Consider the following 25,987-nt stretch of genomic DNA (forward strand, 5'->3'; position numbering starts at 1 on the left):
GAGGCAGGAGCTTGTATTCACAAAGCTTGTATTTAGTCCAGAGCCTGAAACCCCAAACAACGTTTGTGACATGTAGTGAAAGAAAAACAATGATCTTTACTGATCAAAACCTTTCATTTCATCCCCCATCCCTCAACAGCATATGAGAGGCAAGGGAATGGAAGCTCCTTCACAGCCTTTCTGCATATGTGAAAAGGCATCCTGGGGTGCAACCATGTGCCTTTCAGTGTTGCTTCTCTACCCAGGTTTAACATGCAGCCTCCTAGTTCTCTCTCCTGGGAAAAATGGGGCATCATGAGGGGTTGGTGTCCGTGCACGGGGAAGGGAAGTTCAGTGGCATGGATAAAGTGAAGGAACAGCTGGGGACATGACTGTACGGGTGCTGCTCAGATGCTCAGTTGACTGGTGTATCCACCAAACCATTCCTTACCTTTGCTTGCTTTTTGCATTGAAAGTTTTGAAAAGACGGGAGTCAAATTCAGGGATTGATTGGGAGTTAGTTGCCATTTATCTAAGCTCCTGTAAAAGAGGCATTTTTGAACTGATGCTGAAAGAGTTTCATTTTCAAACAGCTACAAAACTTGCAGTATTACATTGATGTGCTTCTTTTAAAATAGCATTTATCATGCAATACCCACCTTTCTCTCTCTAGGAAGGAGGTAAGAAGAGATCCGTGCTGGCCTGCTAAGCAGTCAGCTGGGCTCACAGTTTGTTTTCCATGGCAGGCTTTGCCAAAGAAGGGATCCTGAAATTATCCAAGGTATTATTTTGGTTCTGTCACACCTCTAAGGCTGCACGTGGTTTTCCATCTCTCTTCTTTAACAACAGCTTCACGAAGGCTAGTTCCAGTTTAGGCCTGCGTGCCATAGTGGTGAACAGAAACGAGAGGCACTCGAATATCACCGTTACATTTGAAGCTTTAATAATTCGAGCATTTTGGTTTTATTCAAAATAGGTGCTTTGCAAAGGTAGCTGAAAAACTAATGTTCTGTAATATTAAAAAAAAATTGTAGAAAAGGCTGACAAACCAGTTTTGGTATAATTTTTTTGTTTTTATTTGTGATACATAGAATGAATACGTGATAAATCTGAATTGACAGTGCTATACATTCCCTAGTTCGTATTTTCTAGCATTCAGATTTTAGTTTCTAACAACCTACTGCAATCCGTAATTAAGACTGTAAAGCACCCAGTAGTGGCTTCTGTGGGTTTTGGCTCAGAAACATAAAATTTAACTCAGAGGAAAATGTCTGTGCTTTCAAAAAGAGGCTGTATTCACATAGTGATAGAAAATGAGAGAAACTTCAGACTAAACAAGAAATACTTCAGGCAGGATCAGGGGTGAGAATGCAAAAGTAATCAAGCTGACATGCAATACTGAGTAGTCTGGAGCTCTTCTGAGCTGCACAGGGCTTGGCTTTACTCAATGCCTTCAAACCCTTTACACCTTCAAAGCGAGCCAGTAACACATCTAACTGCTCATGAGAGTGTGAGTTTGCTCTTGTAAATCTGTGGTTACAATGAGCAGCTGGTAAATAAACAGACCCTATAGCCTCAGTGTTGTACTAAATGTGAAAAGGGGAAGAGAATTAACAGACTTCTGTTTAAAAAAAAAACAAACCAACATTTCCTTGTACCATAAATACAAACATTTTAAAACATCCTGGCTGGCACAGGGCTGCATTTTTTCAGCAATGTGTGGATGTGGCTCTGGCAGAAGGATCTTGCCCCAGTGCTGCCTCTCCATCTCGCTGGGCTCCCTCCAGGACCAGCAGCTGGGCATGCACTTCACCCCCTTGCAAAGCCCCCCCCCATAAAGTTGGCTTTGCATTTGTTGCCTACCGTGCAAGTCAGGTGCCGTGGTCGTCCCTCGTACCCCTCATTGCCAACTCAATTTCCTCTTGGTGCCAGAGCTGTAGCCTGTCCAGCCCAAGCGTGGTGAGATCCCAACTCCTTTGGCAGGCTGACAGTGCTCTGATGCTGCAATTGCAAGCTCTATGGCTTGCTAAAACTCATCAGAATGACCCTTGCCCATTCATCTCCAAATAGTGAGGGCATCAGGAGCAGCCTCTGGCCCTAAGCCAGGCACATCATGCAGTGTACTTTTGCCCCACAGCCCACTGTGGAGCATCAAACGTAGGGGTCACCAGTGCCAAACAGCCACATTGTGTCAGAGACCGGCAGGGGAATGTGGGCACCAAGACCTGGTTGAGCACAGATCGGGCAGGGCCCAATGCAGAGGACAGTGAGTGTGTCAAGACTTGAAAGGAACTTTAGGAAGATTATAAAAGCTTTATGGCCTCTGGAAACTATGTAGAGGTGAAGTGAAGGTCACAGCTTAATTTTGCTGTGCAGGAAGGCCCTCCACACTAGCTACAGGAGAGAAACCCAGTAGCCCTTTCTGTCCGGAGTGTATCGCTCCTCTGAGCAGAAATCAGAACACAGCACCACCAAGGAAGGATGTTTTCTTAATATTCTCTTCATGTTTTGTGCTTGAATGTATTTATTTATTTGAAAACACAGAGAAACTTATAAATAGCTCTTTTTCCTTTCCTGATCAAGAGTTAACTAAATACGTAAGTGAAAGAACAACTTCCTTCTTTGCCTAAGTCATAATCATGCTACCAACTTATTTCACAGCATGTGAGCACAGGGCAGCAAGGAAGGTTTTGTATTGGCACAGTCAGCTCTGCTGGATCCTCAGCCCCTGTAAGTCAGTGCTGCCCTGTCCTGCCTCACCAGAGGACTCCTGTTCCCCTTGTGAGAGGAGGGGCATGGTAGGCTGTTCCCGGCACACCACCAGCTGCAGCTGGCAAGGTAGTTGCTGCAGGGTTGGTGGTGGTGGCGATGGAATTTTTGGGGGTCAGGAGGGCAGTCTGCACTGTTCCGAGTCAGGTCGCAGGGACGGACCCCATGCCCTGTGTGGACTGTTTTGGGAGAGCTCCCAAAGCCCATCTTCCGCTTTTCTTCCCCTCTGGCAACACTCGCGTCCACCAATTCCCGCCGTCAGCCAAAGTAAAGTAATGGAGGAGTGGGGGGGCCTCGAGCTGTGCCAGAACGCCGAGGCTGCTGCGTGGGCAAAGAGATGGGATAGGGGATGGGAGAGGAGGCTTTCCTCAGTGCTGGGAGCAGGAGGGCGGTTGTGCCTGGATGGATCAGGGGGCGAGGTGGGAGGCTGCCTGATGCTCAAGGTGTCCTCTGACAGTGCCAGGCAATATCCAGGGGTGGTGAGGAGAAGGCAGCAATTCCAGGGCAGATGCCAGCGAGGGAAGGTGCTGGGTAAGAGGAGAGCTGGAAAGGGAGGGCACAGAGCAGGGGGCGAGGGCAGGTGGATGGCTGGCCCTGCCGAGAAGGACTGACCGGGAAAGCAGTCGGCACCGGCAGGAGGAGGGCCATGGATATGGTGACTACACTTCTTGTAAAAGGGGGTGGAGAAAGGAAAGGGAGGGACAAAAAGAGGGAAAAAAAAAAACAACCCTGCATGTCAAGTCTGAGGAAATGCTGTGGGAACTACAGCCAGGCGCCTTTTTTTTTCTTTCTCTTCTTCTTCTCTCTTCTCCCCTCGTGTAGCTGAGAGGAAGGAAAGGAAGAAAGAGAAGTAGTTAGCTCAAATGTGCCTCGCTCTGCTGCCGGGGCGCGGGGGCTTGGCTGGAAGGATCTAGTTTCTCTTCGGTGGCAGGAAAAGGAGCCACAGGAGGAGGCAGAGACGGACACCCAGACATGCCCGTCCCGTCAGGCTGCTGGCTCCTTCTCCTTTGCCTCGCTGCCTCTGGCAAAAAACAGGTAAGGCTGTGAGCCGGCGGAGGGGGAAGGTGGGTGTCACATCTCACACGGAGAGGTTTGCTTGGAGGAGACGACGAGGTCGGAGCTCAAGGCACTGGGAGAGCGGGATTTAGCAGAACAGCTTCGCCTGCCTTTTTTCCCCCTCTGGTTGTTTGGGTTTTGGTTTTGGTTTTATCCCAGCAACTCATCCTGTCTCACAAGCTTTTCTCGCTTCTTTAAAATGAAAGTAGTCTAAACCCAAAGTTCCAAAGGAAGCCAGAGGATCTGCAGGGAAAACAGCCTGCTTCTGCCCAGGGCAGGGTGTGAGAAACCAGAAAATATTTGCAGTGAGGTTGTTGAGGGATATAATTTGCATGTAGAGTAAAAATAAGGCAGACTCCACCCTACCGAACAGATTTATTCGAGAGAGCGGGAGCACACTTGTCCCTCAGACATGGGACGAGCGCGTACGGTCTTCGCAGGCCAGATACAGCTTTTCAGCCGCCCCCACTGGGGTACAGAGCCCCTGGCGCTCTGACCATCCGGGCGCCCCGAATGTTGGCAGCCCCTGGGCGTCCGCGGGAGATGGGACGGCGTCGTGACCCCGGGCCCACGAGTGGGAGACTGAGGTTCGTGCCGGCTGCATAACTCACTTGGAGGTTCACGTGCTGCTCGTGACAGAGCCGGGAGCCAAATCCCCATCGCGAGTTAGCTGCCCCAAACAGCCCTTTCCTCTGAAGGGGAAAGATCTGAGCTCTGCGGTTTTTTGCAAACAGAGCGTGCTCTTGTTGCAGCTTCGTGTAATGCCAGGTGTCTGACGGTCAGCATGTTTTACACTTTGGATCGTTGCTGGTCTTCCCTGCCTTTCTGAAAGACTTTTTTTCTACAGCCAGCTGTTGTTGAGCTTTGTGAATGGCATACATCGGTTTTCCTCCAGAGGTTTGATTTTGCAGAATCTTGCTTTGCTTTTTCTAATTATACAGCTTAAAAATTATTCCTCTCCCTTCGGGTTATTTAGACCCTTCTAGACTGGCAGGCTGTTTACAAATCCCATGCTTTCGCACTTTCCTCCATTAATCAATGTTTGGCAGTCTCACTGCCATTTGTATTTCTTTCATCTGAACTTCTAGTGTTTCTCTATGTCTCATTATTCTTGATAAGTTATGTAATTTTAAGTGCTTCCCTCAGCATAGTGCTGTAACTGGACCATGGCTGGGTTCCCTGAGAGTAAGGTGCAGCTTCAAGAAAAAGAAGATAAAAAACCCAAACCAAAACAAAAAACCCTCTGCTGTCTACAGCTTACAATTTAGTGTCTGACCACATAGTCCTGAGAGCCTTTCCTCTGGATCCCTGGTCCTAAATATGTTGCCTAAAACCACACAGGCCTTTTTTTCCCCTTCTAAAACATACGTTTCATTTTGTCCACCCTCACTCTTAGGCTTCCCTTAAATTGCTGCTTTCCAGGTGTCCTCCATATGTATATGAATGAGCCTGCAAATTTCAAAAGTGATTTCTCATCATAACCTTCAGGTGGTTTGCCCTGTTCCTTGGTACCCTCTGTGTCTGTCTCTTTTTTCCTGTCCTGGTGTTCAGGACTGTGATCAATGCAGCATGAAGAGCAGACCTCAATGTTCTTCTTACCTTTGCTTCAGGTCACTACCCATTACATGCTTGCTTCCTTCTGGAGCCATTTTGGTTTAGTGCAGTTTTTCCCTTTGGCATCTGCTCATTTCCTGGAACCTGCTCAGCTCTTGACCAAACATTGAAAATTTGGATTTCCATGCTATAGTTCCCAGCATGTAGAAACCAGGAGGAACTCCTCATTATTTCTCACCTCTTGATTCATAGCCTTTCTCAGGACACAAAACAAGGAACTTGTATTTATTTTGGGCTGATGTGTAAAGTCTTTCCACTGTATCCAACACATGCTTGATTCTGAGTCTGTAAGTGGTTGTACAGGGTGAAACTTTCAAGTTGCCTTTGGACAAGTAACAGTAAAAAATTGTAGGACACTCCAGGAGAGTTGTAGTGTAAGAATAAGGATAAGCCACAATTTGTCAAAGATTAAAATATTGTTAATTTAACATTCTGCCTGCAACAGTGAGCAGAACCTACAAGTCAAGAATGTGAGAGTAATGCAAGCCTTTCAGGTTCTCCTTTGTTTGACTGATTTAACAGTTGTTTCTTAGAAGACTGCAGTTTTCTGATGGAACAAATGGTGAGAATATGCATGGTAGGGCTGAGGTTTTTCTGATGCACTTGTATTAGTTTAGACTCAATAATATAGTGGAATAGTGCTAGGACAGTGATACTTGCAGTGTATTTCACCCAAAGAATGAGAAGCGCTTGGAAATGTAAGTTAATGAGTACCCACTCATAATTCTACTGAGAATGGACATGATCATCATCATCATTTTCACCAAAGAGGAAATGGGAACAGAGGATTCATGACTTGCTGTAGGTCACACACGGAGCATGGAACAGAACTTCTGGGAGCAGAACTCCACCCTCCTGCTTATCTTGTGCTTCAGCCACAAGATGATCTTTCCAAGTGATTTTGGTTTGGGTGCCTGTAGGAGGTATTTTGCTTTCTGAGGCATGATCTGCTCAGCTTCTTTGTACGGAATAGCCACATCTCTTTCCTTGCTTAACCCCAGTAAAGAGCATCAGTGTTACCATCAGGTGGGAGTCAAAGTCTGTGAGAATGTATATTTGCAAGTATGCAATAAACCAGCTGCACTGCAGATTCTTCTCCCCTTTTGTGGCAATGGGATGGGTTCTTCCACTACTCTGTAATATTTACTTTATAGTGAAAGTTTACTCATTGCAAGCATCTGGAATTCTTTGTAATATAGAAAAATTTTGTCCAAAATATAGATTTTTCTTTCACTTTCCTAAAATGCACTGTCTGTATGATGAGAGGGGGAAAAAGAGTGTAACAGTGACTACACTATGTTATATCATGGGCTCTCCTGGTTCATTATTCCTGCTCTGATCAGGGCCAAAGGAATCATTCAGTAGAGCAAAACATCTACAATATCTAATCTAAACTCCTGGATTTATTCTGTTGTTAGCAGCGTGGGCTTCAAAGCTACAATAATTCAATTAGTTCACTTGTCAAAAGTGGGAATGGTTCCTGTGAGGGGCACTGAAAAGTTTTTAGTTGCTTTGCAGTTTACCCCAGAACATATGAAAAATCTTACAGCACCTCATATGAAAGGAATATAATGCATATAAAACTGCATCAATCCATAATTAAAGAAACCTCTCCCACTTCTTTTTTCATGTTGAGCATCATCTGCCTGATGTAGTTTCTTCTTTCCCACCAACAGTACCAAAACAAACCTTTACCACATTTCACAAGTCAGTAGAACTGAAAGCTTGTCAGACATCTCGAGGGTACTGACCTATGTCATTTAGGGCACAGGGCTTTCTTCATAGTGTGCCAAAAGAGGCAAAAAAGGCAGGTCAAGCAGAGAGATTAACTTTGGCCCTAAGGATCTGATTCTACTGTTCATTACTGTCTGTTGCCCTCAAGCTCAGAAAAGCGGGATGTAATTTGACAGCTGTGCAAGAACCAGTACAGATGGTAAAAAGGATGAGTACATAACTACAGTGTATAAAATCGTGGAAACCTCAAAGTGGTGCCCTCTGGCATTTATACCTTAACATTATTTAGAGGAATCATATCTGAGTCACTTCGCTATGTTTATCCATCTGTCCCTCGGAGTTAAAGTGGTGAAAGACCCTCCTGTACCAGGTACATGCGTAGATGCACCAAAAAGGTAATCCTTGCTGCAAGGCTGTCCTCCTGCTTCTCCCTGTCCCCTTCCTCTGAGTATGACCAGGTCTCCAGGAAGTCTTTTGTGGTGACCAGAGCGAGGAGGGTTCCTGCCACCACGTTCTGTGACCACAGAATCCAGACCTGCTTTCATCCTGTCCCATGATCTGCCAGGGTATGTTCTGCAGTGCAAAGGCTGTTGGACACTTGGAAGAGGTGATTGCTTCGGGTGCTGGTTGAGCTTACTGGAGGTGGGCAGTGGGGAGAAGAGGGGAACAGAGATGGCTGGTTCTTCATATTCTGAGCTGCAGCTGTGCTACTTACACAGACTGTCCCCTTCCTTTCCGTGGAAACTCAACTTGCCAGATGGCTCTGGCTTCTGCTGCAGCCACGAACCCCTGGTTTAAGGATGCCTTGGTTGGCATTGCTTGCACAGAGAAGCAGCTGCTCTGAGAACGGCTCACTACTGGTGATGCAAAGCGCAAAGGCAAATATTTGTGTGTTATAAATGCAATATAAAAATTCAGTGATGTTTAACCAGGTTGTACTCTGGACTTGGGTAGGCCTTGGTCTGTACAACACAAGAGGCTACCTGCATGAACTTGCCACTATTTATGACTTACCCTTTGAAAATGGTCCAAAGTTCATGGAATAAAAGAAAAATTCTACAAGCAATGGCTGGAAGCCACAAGGTGGGCTACAGGTGGGAATCTGGCTCTGCAGGCTGCACTGGCACTCAGGGCAGCCTGCTACTGTGTCTGCCGTGTGGGAGCGGGATTTGATGTCATGTGTCAGCACTGGGGAAGTGCAGGTTTCCTGATTATTCCTTGTCTGTGTCACCACGGTGTGCTATCACATTTGCAATTGAGTGCCTTGTGGAAGGCTTGGTGCTGCACAAGAGGAGTGATGCTGACATCACCCTGGCACTCCAGGACATCCTGGTTTTTGTCCCATACCTGTGCAGCCACCTAGGCTGCTCTGCACAGTGCTTCCCATGGTTACCTTTTTTGTTTGCCTTTTCAGGGCGTGAGTTCTCTGGGCTGTAGGCTTGGCTTTCTTTGGTGTTTGTGCAGTGCTTAGGATGTCATGGCTGCAAACAAAGCCAAAGAGTCATTAATCACCGTGGGATAGCGCCCCATCCATTTCCCACCAAAGTCACAGGGAGGTCTGCCTGCGCAGGCCTGGGAAGGGAGTGGCTATTTCAGCCTGGCAGAATGCCATTGCGTAGGCTACAGCATCCAACCCTTGTTCTCTGGCTACATTTCTGCCCATGAGCCCACCAGCATCCCCATGGCAGAGGCACATTCCCCATACCACTTGGCCAAATGTTTTTGTGGTGCCTCCCCTCAATGTCCCAGAAGGAGAGACTGTAGCAGGGGCTGTGACAGAGGATGACAACAGAGTGGGCAGGCAGAGAGCTGAGACCAGGAGGTACCTCTCACCTCTGCAGAACCCTCTGGCTGCCTCTCTCTTAATATCTAGATAAAAGCGACCAGGAAAGGCTGCATTTTGGTAAAAGAGCCAAGCTGTCCAGTTTAATCCACCCTGCAAGAGCCAATTAGCCAAGGAGGGGAAAAAAAAAATGAGGTCATTCACCCTTACCACTTTGTGGCTACTCCAAAAGAAAAAGAAAGTATATAGGGTCTGTTCAAGAATGACAAAGAACAACATTTGTGACTGCAGATGGGTGCAGAATATGTTTAGTCAGTGGTCAAAGTAGAGGGAAAAGAAAAAAAGTCTTGTATGGAAATAAAAATACTGTGAAGTTTTGTTAGGCAACGCATTAATCTGGAATGCAGAAATAGAGATAGGGAAAAATGTGCTACTAGGTTCATATGAAGTCCTAAAACTTGCTTATGTAGCACACAAGGAAATCTATTTTGAGCATGTTATTTTGTTACAGCCTTATGAGCAGCATGTCCTTCAGTAACTTTTCATTTTTCAGTAGCAAGAAAGAGATGGTTCCTTGAAGCTGATCTCACTGGGAAAAAAAACTCTTCCCTGCAATACCACATGTAGTAAAACAGGCTGCTTATGGAAATGAGGCAGAGCCTCTTTAGATCAGGAAGGAATATTCCCACTGACTTGACTGGGCCACAGTCACTGGCAGAGCTGGTTCCTCGTGATGACACCTAAAGAGTGGATTAATCAATTCTCAGCTGAGTCTTGAGCCTTTTAATAAAGGCAGCAATTCCTTCTTGATGGAGAAGGTGCAGATACAATCATGCAGTCCTTACTCTCACACCAAAGCAGAACAGTCTGTGGGTGTTACATATTACATCCCTCTATGCAGCCATCATCTGAAGCAAGGGCTACAGCCCTGCCACTGTCCTTCATGTTTCTGCCTGCAGAATATTCAGCATTTGTTCCCTGGGCAATGCTAAAATCCAGGAGAAAGAAGCCAAAGCAGAGCATCAGGAGGTGAAAGCAAGCTTCCCCTCTTCTCTACAAGTTTTCTCATTCTCCATGGCAACTCAGCTATGACTGTGGGATCCCACTTCACCCTGCAAGAGATTAATACATTATGCTCCTCTCTGTGGACATGTAGAAAGAAAGGGAAGATAAAGATACAGATATGAAGCATAGGAAGTCCCCATTGAACTCCTAATTTGGCATCCAGCCCAAGAAATCTCTCGTGGTCATTTCTTCCATTAAATCTCAGCTTCAGTTGATGAAGCATAGAAAAATGATGTGCTGAACTAAAATGCAAGAGGCACATGTGTCTAAATCATTGTGTCTTTAGTGTCTTTTTTATTATTTTAATTAAGCATGAATGGGTGTAGAGTTACTCATGGTGAATCATTGAGACTGTACCTGGAGTGGTGAGGCTGCTAAGCTTTCCTTTGGAGTGCTGCTGTTGCACCTGTTCAATCTAGAAGAGATTTGCCTTTGTCACAAGCACATCTGGGTATTAGCTTTGATAGCGTCATTATTCTGCGGTCTATTTCTGCTTGTTATGGACCGTTTGTCTTGCTGTCAAGACTTTTTGTTAAATGTTTTGATTTGGTTATCTTTTGGGTTCTTACTCTCTGATTCATCTTCAAAATATTCTACCTAGTAGCTGTTAGTCTTTGAATTGCTGTGGCAGTGGGGGCACGTAGGTTAAAGCCTGAGGTTTTGCACCAAAGTGCAGGCAACATGCAGGCACTACAGACTGCTCAGTCATTGAAAATGTTAAGTGTACCCCTCTGGCTGTCATGTGAAGGTGACTTTGTCTCTGAATGACAAATGTCATGCACGTGATGACAAGTCTTCTGTCCACAGAAGCAAGCTGGCTGATTCACAGGTTCAGTTGGTAGCCGTTTCAGCCCTGCCATCTCCCACCTCCATCAGCTCCCATCTGACATACCTGAGGTTCCTGTCTGCCATACCCCACCGCCTCGCTGAGGGTGGTCAGTGCAGCACTTCTCCTTCACGTAGCCTGCTGGCTAGAAATAGCTCTCGTGGGTTTGAGATTGATGAATGGTCCTTCCCATCAGTGGAGCAACACCAGTTGTTCAGGTGTTTGCTTTTTGTCGCACGCTAAAACAGAGGGACAAGGGGAATAGTCAGTGGCTTTTGCCACCATTTGCCCATGTCCTGGTTGCACATTAGTTTTCTCTTTACCTCTTCATTACCGGTTTTATCCCTCACACTCTTTCTGGACTCTTTAGGTATTCAGGCTCTAGCAGGGTTTCAAGAGTCTATTTTTAAGAATGAAATAATATTTAGTTTTAGCTGTTGCCATTTCCCGGCTCCGTTCTACCACGTGGTGGTAGTTCTCTGATGTGGTTTACTGGTCACTGGAAAGTTGACATCACCAAAAGCATTTCATTCACAATCTGAGATTTTTGTGATGAATTACAGGCCTGCAAGCAAATAACTGGAATTGCAAAGCTGTGACTTGTGTGCTGCTTTGATGTAATTTTTATCAACAGTGAAGACTGTCTATGAAGGGACTCTTGCATATAATGTGATTACAGTTAAGTCTTTAAAATAGGACTCCTTGTTTGCCCCCTAAACCCACAATTTAAAAATTTTCCAGAGTCGTTCATTGTGCACGGTACTATTACAAACCTCAACAGAGTGCCTGGGAGCACCAGCCACAGAGCAGCACCCATCAAGAACCAGATTCTGTTTTTATTCTTAAACAATTCTTTAGGCAAGCCTCTAAAACTGGTGATAGGCTGAAGAAATCTGGAGTTTGGTCAGTGATACTGCTGACCCAAATCAGGTAGGAAGCTGGAAGGCTGCAGGCACACAGTCGGTGCCTGGGAGAGGAGAGACAGTGGCTTATATTTGAAGCAGCAGCAGCAGCAGATGACTGCAGAGGCCATCTTAGCTGGATACCAGGGTGCTGTGCTTGCAGGGGCTACTTCAGTTCAGGAAATGTTGCTCAAAACTCAGTCCTCTTGACAAAGGCAAATAAAGCCTTTGCTCTAAATCCACAGGAATTTTTTAGTTCTACAGCAGGCAAGACTGAGGACCTCAAAAGCAAGTGGTTTGAATAAACCTGGGCTCCAAAGTATAAAGAACAAGTGGTGTGTGCAAGGTGGGGCAGATTGTAGTTGTCTCTCCCACAGGTACTTTGATGCTGCGATAATAAATGGAAAAAAAAATGTGCTTTGCTCAGTGAAATGATGACAGATGAGTTGAATACCCTCCAGAAACAACTACACTGAGCAAGAAGGTGTCATCTTAAAAAATAGTTACCCCTTGACGTGTCTTTTTACATCTCAATTTTTGCCAAACTAAGATTAACATTAATGAGCAATCCTCATTGAGGCCTCAGGTTCTTGTTCAAAAGTGTCATGGGAAAAAGACTGTGGAAACCCCCAACCTTGTTCTTCCAGATTTTTTTCTTTTAAAAGAAAGAGGCCCATGCAACTGTATCTTTTCTGAAATGTGAAGAGCAAGAAGTAGTTTTAGCATCCATGGCACACAGCTTCTGCTGCCCTCTGATTGCTCAACGGCACAAAGAATAAATATTCCCTTAAGCCTGAGGACAGGAATCTGAATGTGGCTGGTCCCCCCTTTAGAAGCACCTGTGTGGAGGGTTTTTTTGAGGTCCAAGTAACACATGGGTGATTTTAGCGCTGTCATCAGATGTTCTACAGCCCTAAAAGCACAGACACACTCTTTTCAACAAATAGGTAAGAAAAACCGAAGCTGAAAAGGCTACCTGCAGCTCGATGCCAAAATACAATCTTTCTGCAAACCTTGACATAAGAATGCCTCTTTTTCCCATGAAGTTAATAGTGCTACCCATGTGCTTAAAGGTAAGCAGGTGTTTGTGTGCTTTACTGGACTGGATCCACCAAGCCTGGAGGAGGTTTGTCTTTTTTCCCCTTGACTATTTCCCTGTCAGATATACATGTTCTGAGATAATGTTAATCAAACAGGAAAGCTCTCTCTTTCTTAGGAACTGGGGTAAATCTGTGTGCTTTGCACACTTTTGAAGTGACAAATTAGATTTACATAGGATACCTAGAGCTTTTTGAAGCGCTTATTTGCATGTGGTGTTGGGATTTAATGGGCAATTTCATCAATAGCGAGACCATTAAAGGAATAGCCAGGCTGGGGTTTGTCGCATTTTAAACACTTCAGAGGAGGTTGGCACCTTCTTATTCATTGAGGTCTGTTCTATCCCTAGATAAGAGCTTGATGGTGTCCAAATCACTCTGACCCACAGGCCAGCATCTGATGATAGGAAGGATGTTCCAGGGGTTACGGAGCAAACTTGAGTCTTGGGAGACTTGGTTTGGTTTCCTGTCACCTCTGTAAAGCCAGCTGGCCTCTGGGTGCAAGTTCCTCATCTGCAAAATTAATTACACTTCCCTGTCTCAGAAGGACACAGTGGCAGGAATGTGCTGGTGATGGCGAAGCATTAGGTCATGGTGCTGCCAGCAGCACGAGCACTTCTCAGCCCCCAAAGGAAGTTGATGTACAGTTTGGGACAGACACATACAGCCCCCTGGCAGAAGGACAAAAAAGGGATAGCCTGACGTGAATGGGACTGTGTTAGCAAAAAGGCCCAAGTTTGGCTCCCACCCTAAGAAAACTCCAGGTTGCTTTGATTTCCTTTCCTGTCCTCTCTTCCCCCAGCTTTCATGCTCAGCAGGTCCAGCCAGTCCATACCAGTCCAAAATCCCTCACCTTCGCAAGGAGGCTGCGCTCACGTGGGGGTTGGCGCATGGGTGCTGAGAGCCTTGTCTTTCTGCCATTGGGCATAAATCAAAAGAGGGAATATTGCAGCTCTGTGAATTCATTGGCTTGAGTGAAAACGGGGAGGACACAATTACAGAAGAGACTTTTTATTGACATACAGAATAGATTTCTGCAGCTGGAGCTGTGAACTATACCATAACAATAGCCCACATTATATGATAAAGCATGGGTGTATGAAACAATTTCCAAAAGATGTCCAAGCAATTACTCAGCTCCCTTCACTTCGGCACCAAGGCTCTGCTGCTTCTCCTCAGGCTGAGTTGTGATTCTCAGAAATTACTCCAGACCCTTTAACTGAATGCTCTTTAGCAGATTTTCTTATCCTTCCCTAAAAAGGATGACTTCGCCCTTGTTTGACACTTCAGTAATTTTTCAGTCTTTTTGTCTAAAAGAGGAACTATTAAACTGTGGCAAATGAGGAAGAAGAGGACGTTCTGTGACAAAAAGAGAATGACTGGATCTGCTGTTAGTCTCATCACTTTTGTTACCTTTGTGTGTGGCTGGGTAGGGAATCAGTCGCTCAAGACTTTCTGCTGTTTGGTCCTGCAACATCGCCTGAACCCCTTGCTGGATAGCTTGGTGTTTTAGCAGATAACACCTAAATTGCATTACAGAAATTGAGCTGTTTCGAGTACAGGAGTGTTTTTGTCGTTTCCCCAGGGACACTAAGTGGTGTCACTCTTCATCTGCCAGGCTGGCCCAGCTTTCCTTTTCCTAGATCGCCTCTTACCTTACCAGAGCTCATCATTATTTTTTGCTGTGTAAACATAGAATGCAATGTTTGTTCCAAAAATGCATAATCTAATCACAAGCAAGGTACTGCTGATGAATGTAAAGAAAGAGAGAAGGAAATGATGAGGCAACAGAAGATTTCTTGCAAGACTAGACTCTTAATTTGACCTGGGATTGTTGTAATTGTATAAAAAAAAGCTGTAAGTTGTTTATAAACTTCAAAATATGAAAACTCAAGACCTCTGACTTGTGCTACTTTTTCTGTTCCAAACACAGCTAGCACTGTTTTGATAAACACAAATTATGCACCAACCCATGGCTCAAACTCCAATCCAAAAGGTAGTTTTTTAAAGAAAAATTTCGAACTTTTTTGGTCATCTTTAATTTACAAGACCCTCCCCAGCATTAGAAGAGGACAAAGTGCTTACGGAAAACTATTTTCTTTTTAAAGAGGTTGCTATTGCTTAAATTAGGAAAGAGGAAAGAGGAGATGTAAAGACTTGGAGGTAACAAGGGGAGAATGCTAAGTAGAGAAATGGAAACCGCTATCAGTAGGCACAGGGCTGTTATGTGCTATTAGATGACAAAAGTTCCCTTTAACCAGCAGTAGGAGCTTTATTGCAGCTTTCTCCAATTAAATGAGATTTTATCAAATGTATCCAATAATGAAGGATTCCTTGTTATGTGCTAGATTTTAAATCACTTTATCTATTGCAAGATCAGCAGTTGGTTGTAAGGTGTTGGGTTTGCCTGGAGGACTCTGGGAAGCCAAAGCAGAGTCAGCGAGTGCTTGGCTGGCCAGGATCCCCACCACAAGGTATGATCCTAAGCCTGGCTGAGGGAGCTGGGCTGTGGGTGGGACCAGAGTGTGTACAGGCAGCTGAGAGCAGGGAGGGGATGCAAAGGCCAGTGAGGGCCAGAGACAAGATTGCAGATGCCTTCTCATGTACCAGTTTCAGGTGGTTTGGGGAAGGGTTGTTTTTTTTAGTTTTGTTTTGGTTTATTGAGACGCAAAAAGCTGTTGGCTTAATTGGATCACCTTTCTGGATGGCTGCCTCAGTTCTGTGATACCACCTCTGCAGGACACAGTGGAGGCATAAAAAGCTGCAAAATTCAAGTCCAGTATTTTCTGGCCAGGAGTATTGTGGATTCCAGTGGGAAGCTGGGTGCTTCTTCTTTTTTGGGAGTATAAATCATTCACCTTGCATTAAAACTGTCAGTTGCACAGGTCTTAATCTGAGGTCATTTCTCTGAAAGAGACTACAGAAGTATCTCTGTGCCATTTTTTTTCCTTTACAATTGTTTTAAAGTCATAGATTTCAAATAATGGAGTCCTGTTAGAAAACCTTATGTAGCAGGCCAAAAGTTCATGACAAATTGCAAGAGGTGTTATTTATTTGTCACCTGGCTCTATTCCAAGTCCCTGTGTGTACAGCGTGAAGTACATATTCTTAGCATGTCTACAAAGCACCTTTGAAGTCATAAATGTTGGGTAACTTTTACTGCTTAGTTATCCAAAATGCCACACAGAAGAAAAGTTTTCCTTCTCTCTGCCAGCACTGTGACTAGGTAGGTCTGAAGTTCTCCAGGTGTACTGGTTCTCATGTCCTCTCTTTCCTTCTCTGCTCCAGCTGTCACTACAAATCACTCCGCCATGTGAAAGCGAACAACACTATGAATACTCTGGACGGTGCTGCACAAAGTGTGAGCCAGGTATGTGAGCACTGACTGGGCTGTACCAGCTGCACAGCTGAAAGGCTGACTAGAAACTGCTCTACGTGTCACTGAGGTGGCTGGCTCTTGTGACTCCACTGATCTATTGGCATATCCTTGCAGGTGCATGATTTCAGGCTTACCAGCGCTTTCTAGTGCAGGAGTGGTCCTGCCGGCCTCAGCAAAAGCCACAGCAGCTATTTTGTTGAGATAGCACTTAACCACTGCAGGAGACAGAAAGCAGCATGTAGGTAGGACTGCTCCCAGGCCATCAACTTCATGAATGTTTCAGTGCCACACCAATTGGAGGCCAGATTGACAAACTGAAAAAGTGCAGGGATTGTTCACAGCAGTACTTCAGTGTTAGTCCAACCTGTTATTTTGCTCTAAACAGCTTAGACAGCTTTGTGCAACTTCTGGGTGACCTACTTGTCCTTTTCTCAATCACAGGAAAGTATTTGTCTGCTAGATGCACTGGTACTTCTGATAGCGTGTGCCAGCCGTGTGGCCCAAATGAGTATATGGATGTCTGGAATGAAGAAGATAAATGCTTACTACATAAAATATGTGATCAAGGTGAGCTGTTCATACTACAGAACCTTTAATCCAAATTAGTGAAGCATGAAGGTGGGAAAGTGGATCTAGGGAAGTTGCTTTGTTCAGGTACCCAACACTGGAGGCTGGGCTTGCAGAAGACCCTGGTGGAAAGTGAGGTGCCCAGGCAGCAGAGATTCTGTGCTGTGCTGAGCACCATGACCATGGTCTGTGCTGCTGATAGTGGTTATCTGCACTTGGGCCGTTGCCTCCTGTGAGTTGATCTTAAAGGCTGTCCTTTTGCCCAGCATTCTGTGCATTTACTTCCCCTAATATGTTTGTCTCATCCTTGCAAAAGCTCCATTTATTTTCTACAGCAGCTACAAGGAGTATTGTTCAGGAGTGCAATTGGTGAGGACCTCCGTGCTGATGAAGGGTCTCCCATGCTTCCTGAAAGACACCATTTCCTCTAACGTGAATGGTGTTGCATCTGGCATTCAAGCAAAGCAAATAGGTAGAACAGGGGGCTCAGAAACTTGAGGCTTATTATCAGAGAGATTTTTACTCCTGTCTGCTTTCTCTTTTAGGGAAAGCTTTGAGAGAAGTGAACCCAGGGAACAGCACATTCCAACGGCAGTGTGCTTGTACAGTGGGCTACCACTGGGATGAAGACTGCGACTGCTGTCAGCGAAATACCATGTGTGCTCCAGGACTCGGAGTAAAGCCTCCTGGTAAGATACAGGAAGGGAATGTATGAAGTGAAATGTCCAGCTCAGGCCTACTGGATGATGCCAAAATTGCATGGGTTCTGACATTAAAGAGATTACTTTAGATTCTCAGGTAACTGTCAACAGAAGATGCACACCTGAGTTGTCATTACTGCTGCATGTAACCCTCCTGGACTATTTACATTTTGAAGGCTTCTACCTCTGTAGTTTAAATACTATCTTGGATCAAGTGACTTTTGCAAGATATCATGTGGACATGGCAGTAGTTGCAAGGTGTTCAGTACATTTCTAATGTTTGCTGAGGTGTCTTGACTGTGAGTCGCTAGGTCATTCATTGCTTCAGTATTAAGAGAAGCACTCTTTGGGGGTTGTTCCTGAGGCTGGATTTGCAATTTGGTTTTGTCCAATGACTTTTTTTTGCCATTTTATAATGTTATAAGCAAGTTAATAGTGATTAACACGTTTCAGATAGCAAAGTATTCTGTTTTAGCCTGCATCTGTTTTAGATGGCTAGTAATGCAAAGATTTATTACAGGCATTTACTTCACTTTTAAGTCTGATTGAAAACAGAATGCAAGTGTTTTGAAAACAGAATGCAATGGAAAGTACGCAGTCAAGCTCAGAGTTGTAGTGAACACTGGGAACAGCTGCACCAAGCCTAAGGAACCCCAAAAAAGCAGCACATAATAGAGTAACGGAGGAGGAAGTGCAGCACGGGCCTAGAGCACAGTTGCTGTTCCAGCCTAGCAAATCCTGATATAGCATTTTGTTTACTGTGACTTTATAGAGGTGACAATACCAGTCAGCATCACTGTCTGTGGCGTAGCATTGACATGAGGGAATTACTAGAAGGGGAAGGATGTAACAGCTGTGTGTTTTTCTACAAAAACTGCCAATGGCTCCTGTTCATTTCTCATTTTGATCTTGTAGAGAAGTGCTCAGGTGAGCCAAGCGTACTTTTCACTGCTGGCATGGGACTGCCATTGCTCCTCTAATGTAACCTAAGATCCACTCTTCAGGAAAGTTTTCAGGAGAATTGCTGGGGGGAGAATGGAGCAAGAGGATGGGGAACATAGTCACCTTCCTCTTGCTTGAAAGGAATTCACAGAAACTCAACTATGAAATTTTTCTTCCTTTACCACACACAGTGCAACAAGACAAGGACACATTGTGCATACCATGCCCCAGAGGCTACTTCTCAGAGGTGTCTTCATCCACCGACGAGTGTAAACCCTGGACCAAGTAAGTCTCTGTATCTTGTAAAAGGGCCACACCAGCCAGAAGGCAGGGAGAAGCCTGGGTGAAAGCATTTCCCAGTGGGGTGTTCCAGGCTGCCTGCAGATTACCCAGAGCATCTCTGTTGGTTGTACAGCAGTGGAAACATCCTCATGCTGAAGCTTGAATTCTCCTTAGAGGACAGCAAGAGAGCAGTAACAATGTAACCGCTGAGCTGGCACAGCTGAAAATAAAGAAAACACCTGATGTTCTTAAGGGTAGAGAAATGTTGCATGTTACAATAGACAGCACTTCTCTGCATAAGACTAGGAGCCACATTAAGCTTCCTCTAGAGAATGTAGCCTCTTTATCTTTCTTTTTTAGCTGTACAGCTTTAGGAATGACAGAAATCATGTCCGGGACTGACAAGTCTGATGCAGTTTGCACAGAACGGAAGATGTCTGAGCCATCAGAAGACGGTGTGTGTCCTTGTACAGATTATCTGTTCAGAAGTAGCAGGGAGGAGGAGGGATATGATTACTAGGGGGTTTGACTGGCTTAAATCCATTCCCATTGTGGGCGACCCTAGGGAGAGCAGCTGTAGACCAAGACAGAGCTCTTGGAAAATCCCACCCTTAAAAATTGCTTTAAGCCTGGTGGCTCTAAGGCCTATGTCCACTACTAAGCTGAGTTTCACACCTCCCACTAAAACTGCATGGCAAGCAGCATTGCTGTTATACCTATGACCTCCATCACATTTACAGCTCATTCGTTTTTTCAGCCTGCTGAATGCCATACACACAATATCTGTATAAAGACCAGCAGCTCGTGTCCATGCTTATTTTATAGCAATGAATACAGTCTCAGCTCAATCCCTCTCAGATAAGCCCTTCTTGCCCACTGCCCATTTCCTTCTCCAGTGTAGGTATGGTACCCAGGAGGCTGCTTGCCTGGCATGCAGTGATTCATCATAACCTGAGATAAAGGACAGAGTTTTCCAGCTGAATTCTGTAGTCTCTACGAGATGAATGTTCCCTATTCCCTGAGTGAGATCAAGCACAGCACATGGTCTGCTGGCAGCTTGCAAGGCAACATTCAGGGGAGCATTGAGACCGAATCACACCTCTCTGAGACACCAAGGCTCTGGTTTTTATGGAGATGTCTTGGTACCAGGTACCTTCAGTAAGGGAGCTGTTGTTCTTATTACAGAAACTAAAAATCAAATAGAAAGGAAAAAAAACCCCTCTCCCCTAGAAAAGCAGGTGAAATGAGCCAAGTTTGTTATACTGCTGAGTCCAAGCTGCATGTTGATGGCACTATCTTTTGTACATCCTGCAGGAACAAACCGGATCTTATATGTGTTGATTGTCATCTTGTTTTTTGTGACACTAATTGGCGTCGTTGTCTTCATTGTGTACTACAAGAATAGGGGGAAAAAGCTAACAGGTAGGTGATAGCTAATGACACAGCTATGGCTCTCTGTGCACTCCGATTTCATGCATAGCCACTAGATTAAGAAGCTCAGGAGTTATGCTAGAAGTTTTGTGCTGTCTCCATGGCTGTCCATATGGATATGCTTTACCTAGCACAAAGCCAGGCTTCAAATTCCCTTCCTCTAGGCAGACAGTGTATTACAGCATATTACAGGCAGTGTATTGCAGTGTATTACACTGACCCATGGGGTGACCACCCTGGAGGTGGGCACGACCATGGTGTGGAAGGAGGAGGGGTGGTGCTGAGGGCTTTCAGGGCAGCATGGCTGCTCCACACCACATGGCACAGTAGACTTCTTGGCCAAAGAGAGTCAGAGACAGACATAGGGGCTTTCACTATCTCCTGTCTTCTTCTCCTCCTACTTAAAAACCTACATCTGGACAGGTTAAAATATGAATTTCAAGACAAAGGCCTTATGTGTATTTGAAAACACAATGGAGGCAATGTTTCTAGCTGGAGGCCAAAGTTCTGATAAGATATGGAAGAAATACTAGAAGGAAATAGCATAAACAGTAAAAGTAGAAAAAATAGGAAAATTCTAGCAAGGGGATACTGGATAGCAGTGTGATACTGAGTTTATTATTAATTGAGTGGAAATACTTTCAGTAGTTACTCAACTCTGTGTTAAGCCCTTGGTCTCCTTAGTGAAGGACATACTTCTAATGTTACGTTCATTTTTTTACTTTTTCTCCCTAAAGTTGGAAAGCTTTCCATCACCTCCTTTCCCAAGAGCTAGCAACTTATAAAATGTTTTGGGAACAGTGGAAGGGAAGACAGAAATCCCTTCTTGTAAAGTATGTTTCAGCCTGTGTTTTAGAAATAGGCTGCCTCTGCCACTCTAAACATGGGTTGTGCTAAATCTGGAATTTCTGGAATGGGCTGGAGGAAATGGTGACTCTCCTCACAAACCAAATACTGTGTAGAGCAGGTTAGGGGGGAATGCAATTTCTTTGACATTTCTATTGCCCTGCTGCTCTGCAGTGACAGTCCCTCATTGCCTTTGCATGGTGAATTCTGCTAACCCAAGCCTGGGAGAATTGCAGGCTCAGCAAGAAGCTCTGCCTGCTTTTGGGGGGATACTGGCGGTAAACGTGCAGTTCCAACATCAGAGGAACAAAGTCATTGCTGGGAACTGGCAGTGGCTACAAAGCTGATCTATCTTCAGACATACAAAACCAGTGTAAGCTTCACGTGTATGTGAGACCTGAGCCCTACAAAGTCTCCTAAATGTGTAAAGAGAAAACCAGAATTGCTAACTCTATTAAGTGGCAGCTGTTGCCATAAAATATGTTGGACTTAAAGCTTTCCTTTGGGAGATACTCCAAGGAAATTGGAATTAATTTCCCCATTAAGCATACCCTGATTAAGCATAGTATGCTGTATTTGAGCTTGCCATGCTGTGGTTTCAGTGGCTTACCCTCTTCTCTCCAGGCTTCTCACTCCTGTCTGGGAAGGGCCTTTGGGCCATCCATGTGACTTCTCTTGAAATAGACCATACCGCTGCGAGCGGGTCCTTGTTGGGCCAGTCATAGCTTGGTGTGACATATGACCAGGAAAGAAACCCCATTTGATGTGGAACACAGTTTAACCGTGGTCTATTTTAGGAGCTTGGAAACATTTGTTCCACAGAAATTATCCCTGTTCCAGTTACAATGAATCCTCAGCTAGACCGATGCTGGGACACTTTAACAGTCAGTAAAAGCAGCTTACTGGTTTTATTTAATATGATATTGTGGATTGTGAATGACTGTGGGTGTTTAGGTCTGTGGTTAACTTCAGTGCCTGCTATATGTTACAGCTACTCTTTTTGTTTTCCCTACAGTAGATCTACAGAACTGGGCTAATGAAGTGTGCAGCCAAATAAAAGGAACAAAGGTAAAGTCAAAGGCACTGTCATTTTCTCTTTGTTTTATGTTTTCCTCATGGCATTCCTGACACCCCTTCTGAAGTAGACTCCATGGTAATGTTTGGCTAGAAAACAAGTTTTGAGTTCCTCAAAAAATGCTTTCAGGTTTGGCTTTTTTAGTCTGGTTTTCTGTAAATATGAGGCATATGAAATCACTGTTCACAAATAGCTTCTGAACCTGCTCTCTGGTTTCAGCCAGTTTTAACAGAGGTAAGAGTCTCTGTGATTGTTAAATATTTATTAGGAGAAAGTTAAACATGAGCCCACCAATTGCTGAACACCTGAGACTCTGCCTAGGAGAGAGCCTTTCTAAATCCTAAGAGCAGGAAAAGTTACAGCTGAGTTTACCCCTTGTTACATACCAGAGTGATCACAGGCAAGAAACCTGGATTAGGGGCAATGCCAAGAATGCCAGGCTTTTGCTCTGGAAGAACACCAGATCCCATCCCGAAACACTCAGATGGTGGCACCGGTCCAAGTTGATGTGCACAGCCTGCTTCACACCATGGATATGGACTGAGGTGTTTAACGTGCACGCTCTCCCCACCACCCCTTCTAGGAGCTCTGCTTAGCTTAGCTGTTGAAAGAGTCAAATTCCACTGCTAAAAAAATAAACAACTCCATATCAAACAAACCCACCTTTTTGAGCAGGCAGTTCCTCTTCTGTCTCATTAGTGTTCATGCAACCTCCTGCCTTGGCAGCTGCTCAGATCCTCTGGGACAGAGGAGTGAATCAACAGCAATTAGTGGCTGGCAGCATTTACACTCTCTCTTCTATCCTGGAAGAGCTGAACAGACGCTAAAAATTAAAGGTATCAGTTCCCAAATACCTGTCTTTAAAGCACAACTGGCATGAACTGAAGGAAACCCTTGAAGTACTTCCCAATCCTTTTTTTAGAGCTGCAACCAGAAATACAGCTTTACTTTGACAAGTACTGACAACATGATGTCACGGGCCTTTGCATTGGTTGTCCTAACTTTGTGGGTTAAAGCAACCTTGTCTGTGTGACTTCTTTTGTTTTAGCTTGTCTAAGGCCTTCTGAATCAACCCAGGTTCTTTCTTCAGTCATGATATTAAAGATTCAGCCCCCAATAAGGCCATCACAGACCAACAGCTCTTCAGACACATGGGGGTTTCGAAAATCTAAGGAGCAGTTAGATGGGTCTTGCTGATGGTCCATAAGGAACAGCAGAATTCAACAATTCTTCTAGACTTATTAACTCTTCTTAAGTGACCTCATAAGAACTAGGAATGGTGGTCTCACAAAATTAAATGTTATTGCCCCTCTCCCTGGACCATCAGCTCACCCGCTGAACCCAGCATTACTAGTCACAGTTTCACAGCAGAATAGAATTACACTCAAATATAGCAGTGCTGCTCAACCTCAGCAGCTCCACACAGAGGAAAAACGTGATCTGCCTTTTCCTTCTTTGTCTAGAAAATAGCTTTCTGCTGATCTCTTTACTGAAGACCTTTTTACTTTGAATTTCTTTCAGGAGCCCCCTAGACGTGCGTTTGTTACTGTGAACATCACAAATGCTGCTGTACCCCAGATCTCTGAAGGCACATGTCTCCTGGGCCCCTCTGGCTCTCCTGTCTCTGGAAACTCAAGCTGCACCAGTGGTCCCACTCCATGCAGGGACAGGAGCCCCAACACAGAGCCATGTGAGGCAGGAGATTTTCCTGTGGGAAGTGAGACTGATGATTACCATTTGCCACCAGTTCCCACGGAAGATGAATACACAGATAAGGATCTCAATAACACTGATTATTTATCTTTACTAAGTCAGACTGCCAGTAAAACCGTGTCATCATTTTCAGAACCAATGGAGGCAGGGGAGAATGACAGCTTTTCAGGGATTGGGAGCACAGAGGACATATCAGTCTCTCAAGGATTTCACCCTCCATCCAACACAGATGGGGCACACATTGCCAAGGACCAGCTTCTTCAGAAATCTTGCCAACATGCCCACGGTTGCCTGAAGGAAACGGGCAACAAAGAGGCAGATCGCTTTGCAACAAACTGTGACTCAGAGAAGATCTGTGTGAGGTGTGGCATTTCATACAGGGAATCTCCACAACAGTGGAACAAACCTTCTTGTGCTGTGGCTGACAGTACCTTCACCTCCCCAGAAACTGGCTCCTGTGCACAGTGCACCTGTGGTTTGAATTTTCTCTCTGCTGGTCAGAGCACTTTAGGAAATGATCATGGTTTGGAAGATGCATCTTCAGATAGTACCAACAAGAAGTACCAAAACACAAACAGAAGCACTTCAGGGACACACGGAAGCACTTCAGGGACAAACAGCAGCACTTCAGACCTCCCTCCAGCATCTGGTAAGCCCATTAGGCTTGACCCATACACCGCTGTGTAGGATTATTCTCTGTGCTAGATCAGTAGAATTCAGAAGATCTGATTTAGGATAAAAATAAAATTATGCCTTTTCACTTAATTGCCCTGAAGCTAATCTGAAAAACAAATCTGAAATAGTAAGGCCACTTGGTTTGTAGTGAATTCTGCAAATAGTATGAGCCCAGCAAGGGACCATTGTCCTGCCCTGATCTAACCAGCAATGCAGAACCCATCTTCTGGCTGTCACTGCAGAGGCCAGGCAGCTCTGTTAGCAGGTGTGGGTGTTGGAGGAAACTTAAAAGTAAGACAATATAGGGATGTAGAGGCTGAGTCAAGGAAGGGTGCATAATACTCAGACAGATACTTTCCATTCAACAGTCTGCATGCATGTTTTTGCTAATAGATTAAATCCAGTTACATTTATACAGTGGTCAGTGAAACTCCAGATGGAGCTGTAACCTGGTGGCCGCACCCGGTGTGAAAGATAATGTACAATTTTCTGCTTTTAGCTCTTTCATTTTAATTCACTAGGATATAAGCATTCGCATAAAAATAGTTTCATACAGGCACTGTTTCTCCATATACACGTGCTTTGTCGCCTAAACAACTCTGAAACACTGCTGCCAACTTGCTAACTGTCTACCAATTTATCAAGTAAATATATCAAAATTGTCAAATAAAAACAGGGGAAAAAATCACCAAAACAAAACCAGCAGAAGGGAAGTTATGAGCCTTCTCTGGATGAAACCTTCTTCCCTCAGACTTTTTTTTGGTATAAAAGTCTGCAATCTGCCTGTCATGTCTTATTAGTCATTTTAGATTATAAATCTTAAAGTCAGATGTTCTATTTTTATTTCTATCGATGCACTGCCAAGCATAATGAGACTTTAATTTTGAGTAGGACATCCAAGTATTACTGTAATACCCACAGCAGTTGTAAGATGTCCTTCTTTAAAACCATGTCGTGCCTTAAAGTTTCTTACAGAGACATTCTTGTTAGTCTGCCAAAGCCCCAAAACAACACACTTGAAGGTCCTTCCTCTCTCAACATGCGTGCCATATGGGAGTCTGAAAGTGTGTAGTGTTCATCTTCCGAAGAGCAAAAACTCTTTCTGCTGCTTCAGTTTCCTGAAATCCTGAAACAGTGTGGTTGCTGTCTGGTCTGTACAAAATGCAGCAGAAATAAAGAGAACACAGATTATCTTTTTTGTTATTGTTGGAAGGTGACTCTTGAGATAAAACTGAAAGTAAAGTTGTATTTGATACTGCTTTTCTTTCTAAATCTGACACAAAGAAAAAGAGAAAATATTAAGACAATAGAGCAAACAGGAGAGCTTGAATTTAAGCGACGTGCTAGAAAGTGCCATCTTAGATCTGCAGCGTAATTCTTTATATGGGATTTTAATTGTGTTTGTGCTTTCAGATATGTACATGCTCTAGTGCCATCTGGTGAAACCTGAGCACAGATACTGTGTTCCTAATCCACCATTTTTTAGGTACAACTGTAGGAAGGTACTGACTGAGCTGTGGGCAGTATCAGAGTGTAGGCTAGTTAATCTGT

General features: G+C 44.6%; 1 protein-coding gene across 6 annotated transcripts in view; it reads left to right on the forward strand.

Moving 5' to 3' along the window:
- The first annotated feature begins 650 nt into the window (after positions 1–650).
- TNFRSF11A (TNF receptor superfamily member 11a) overlaps positions 651–25,987 on the forward strand; it is a 31,053-nt gene continuing 5,716 nt past the window's right edge. Inside the window, exons 1-10 of one of the 6 annotated variants that reach the window (XM_032710925.1) lie at positions 651–760; positions 3,571–3,777; positions 16,111–16,195; positions 16,646–16,771; positions 17,317–17,460; positions 18,606–18,699; positions 19,057–19,151; positions 20,011–20,118; positions 21,989–22,041; positions 23,570–24,410. In XM_032710925.1, coding sequence (XP_032566816.1) covers positions 3,721–3,777; positions 16,111–16,195; positions 16,646–16,771; positions 17,317–17,460; positions 18,606–18,699; positions 19,057–19,151; positions 20,011–20,118; positions 21,989–22,041; positions 23,570–24,410 — 1,603 coding nt within the window. In that variant the 5' untranslated portion in view covers positions 651–760; positions 3,571–3,720. Of the gene's footprint in view, positions 761–2,731; positions 2,818–3,264; positions 3,280–3,456; positions 3,778–16,110; positions 16,196–16,645; positions 16,772–17,316; positions 17,461–18,605; positions 18,700–19,056; positions 19,152–20,010; positions 20,119–21,988; positions 22,042–23,569; positions 24,411–25,987 lie in introns of those variants that run through there. The other 5 variants (XM_032710931.1, XM_032710939.1, XM_032710957.1 and 2 more) reach the window with 5 other exon arrangements.

The sequence above is a fragment of the Chiroxiphia lanceolata genome, chromosome 1 (genome assembly GCF_009829145.1).
Source record: "Chiroxiphia lanceolata isolate bChiLan1 chromosome 1, bChiLan1.pri, whole genome shotgun sequence".
Lineage (NCBI taxonomy): Eukaryota > Metazoa > Chordata > Aves > Passeriformes > Pipridae > Chiroxiphia > Chiroxiphia lanceolata.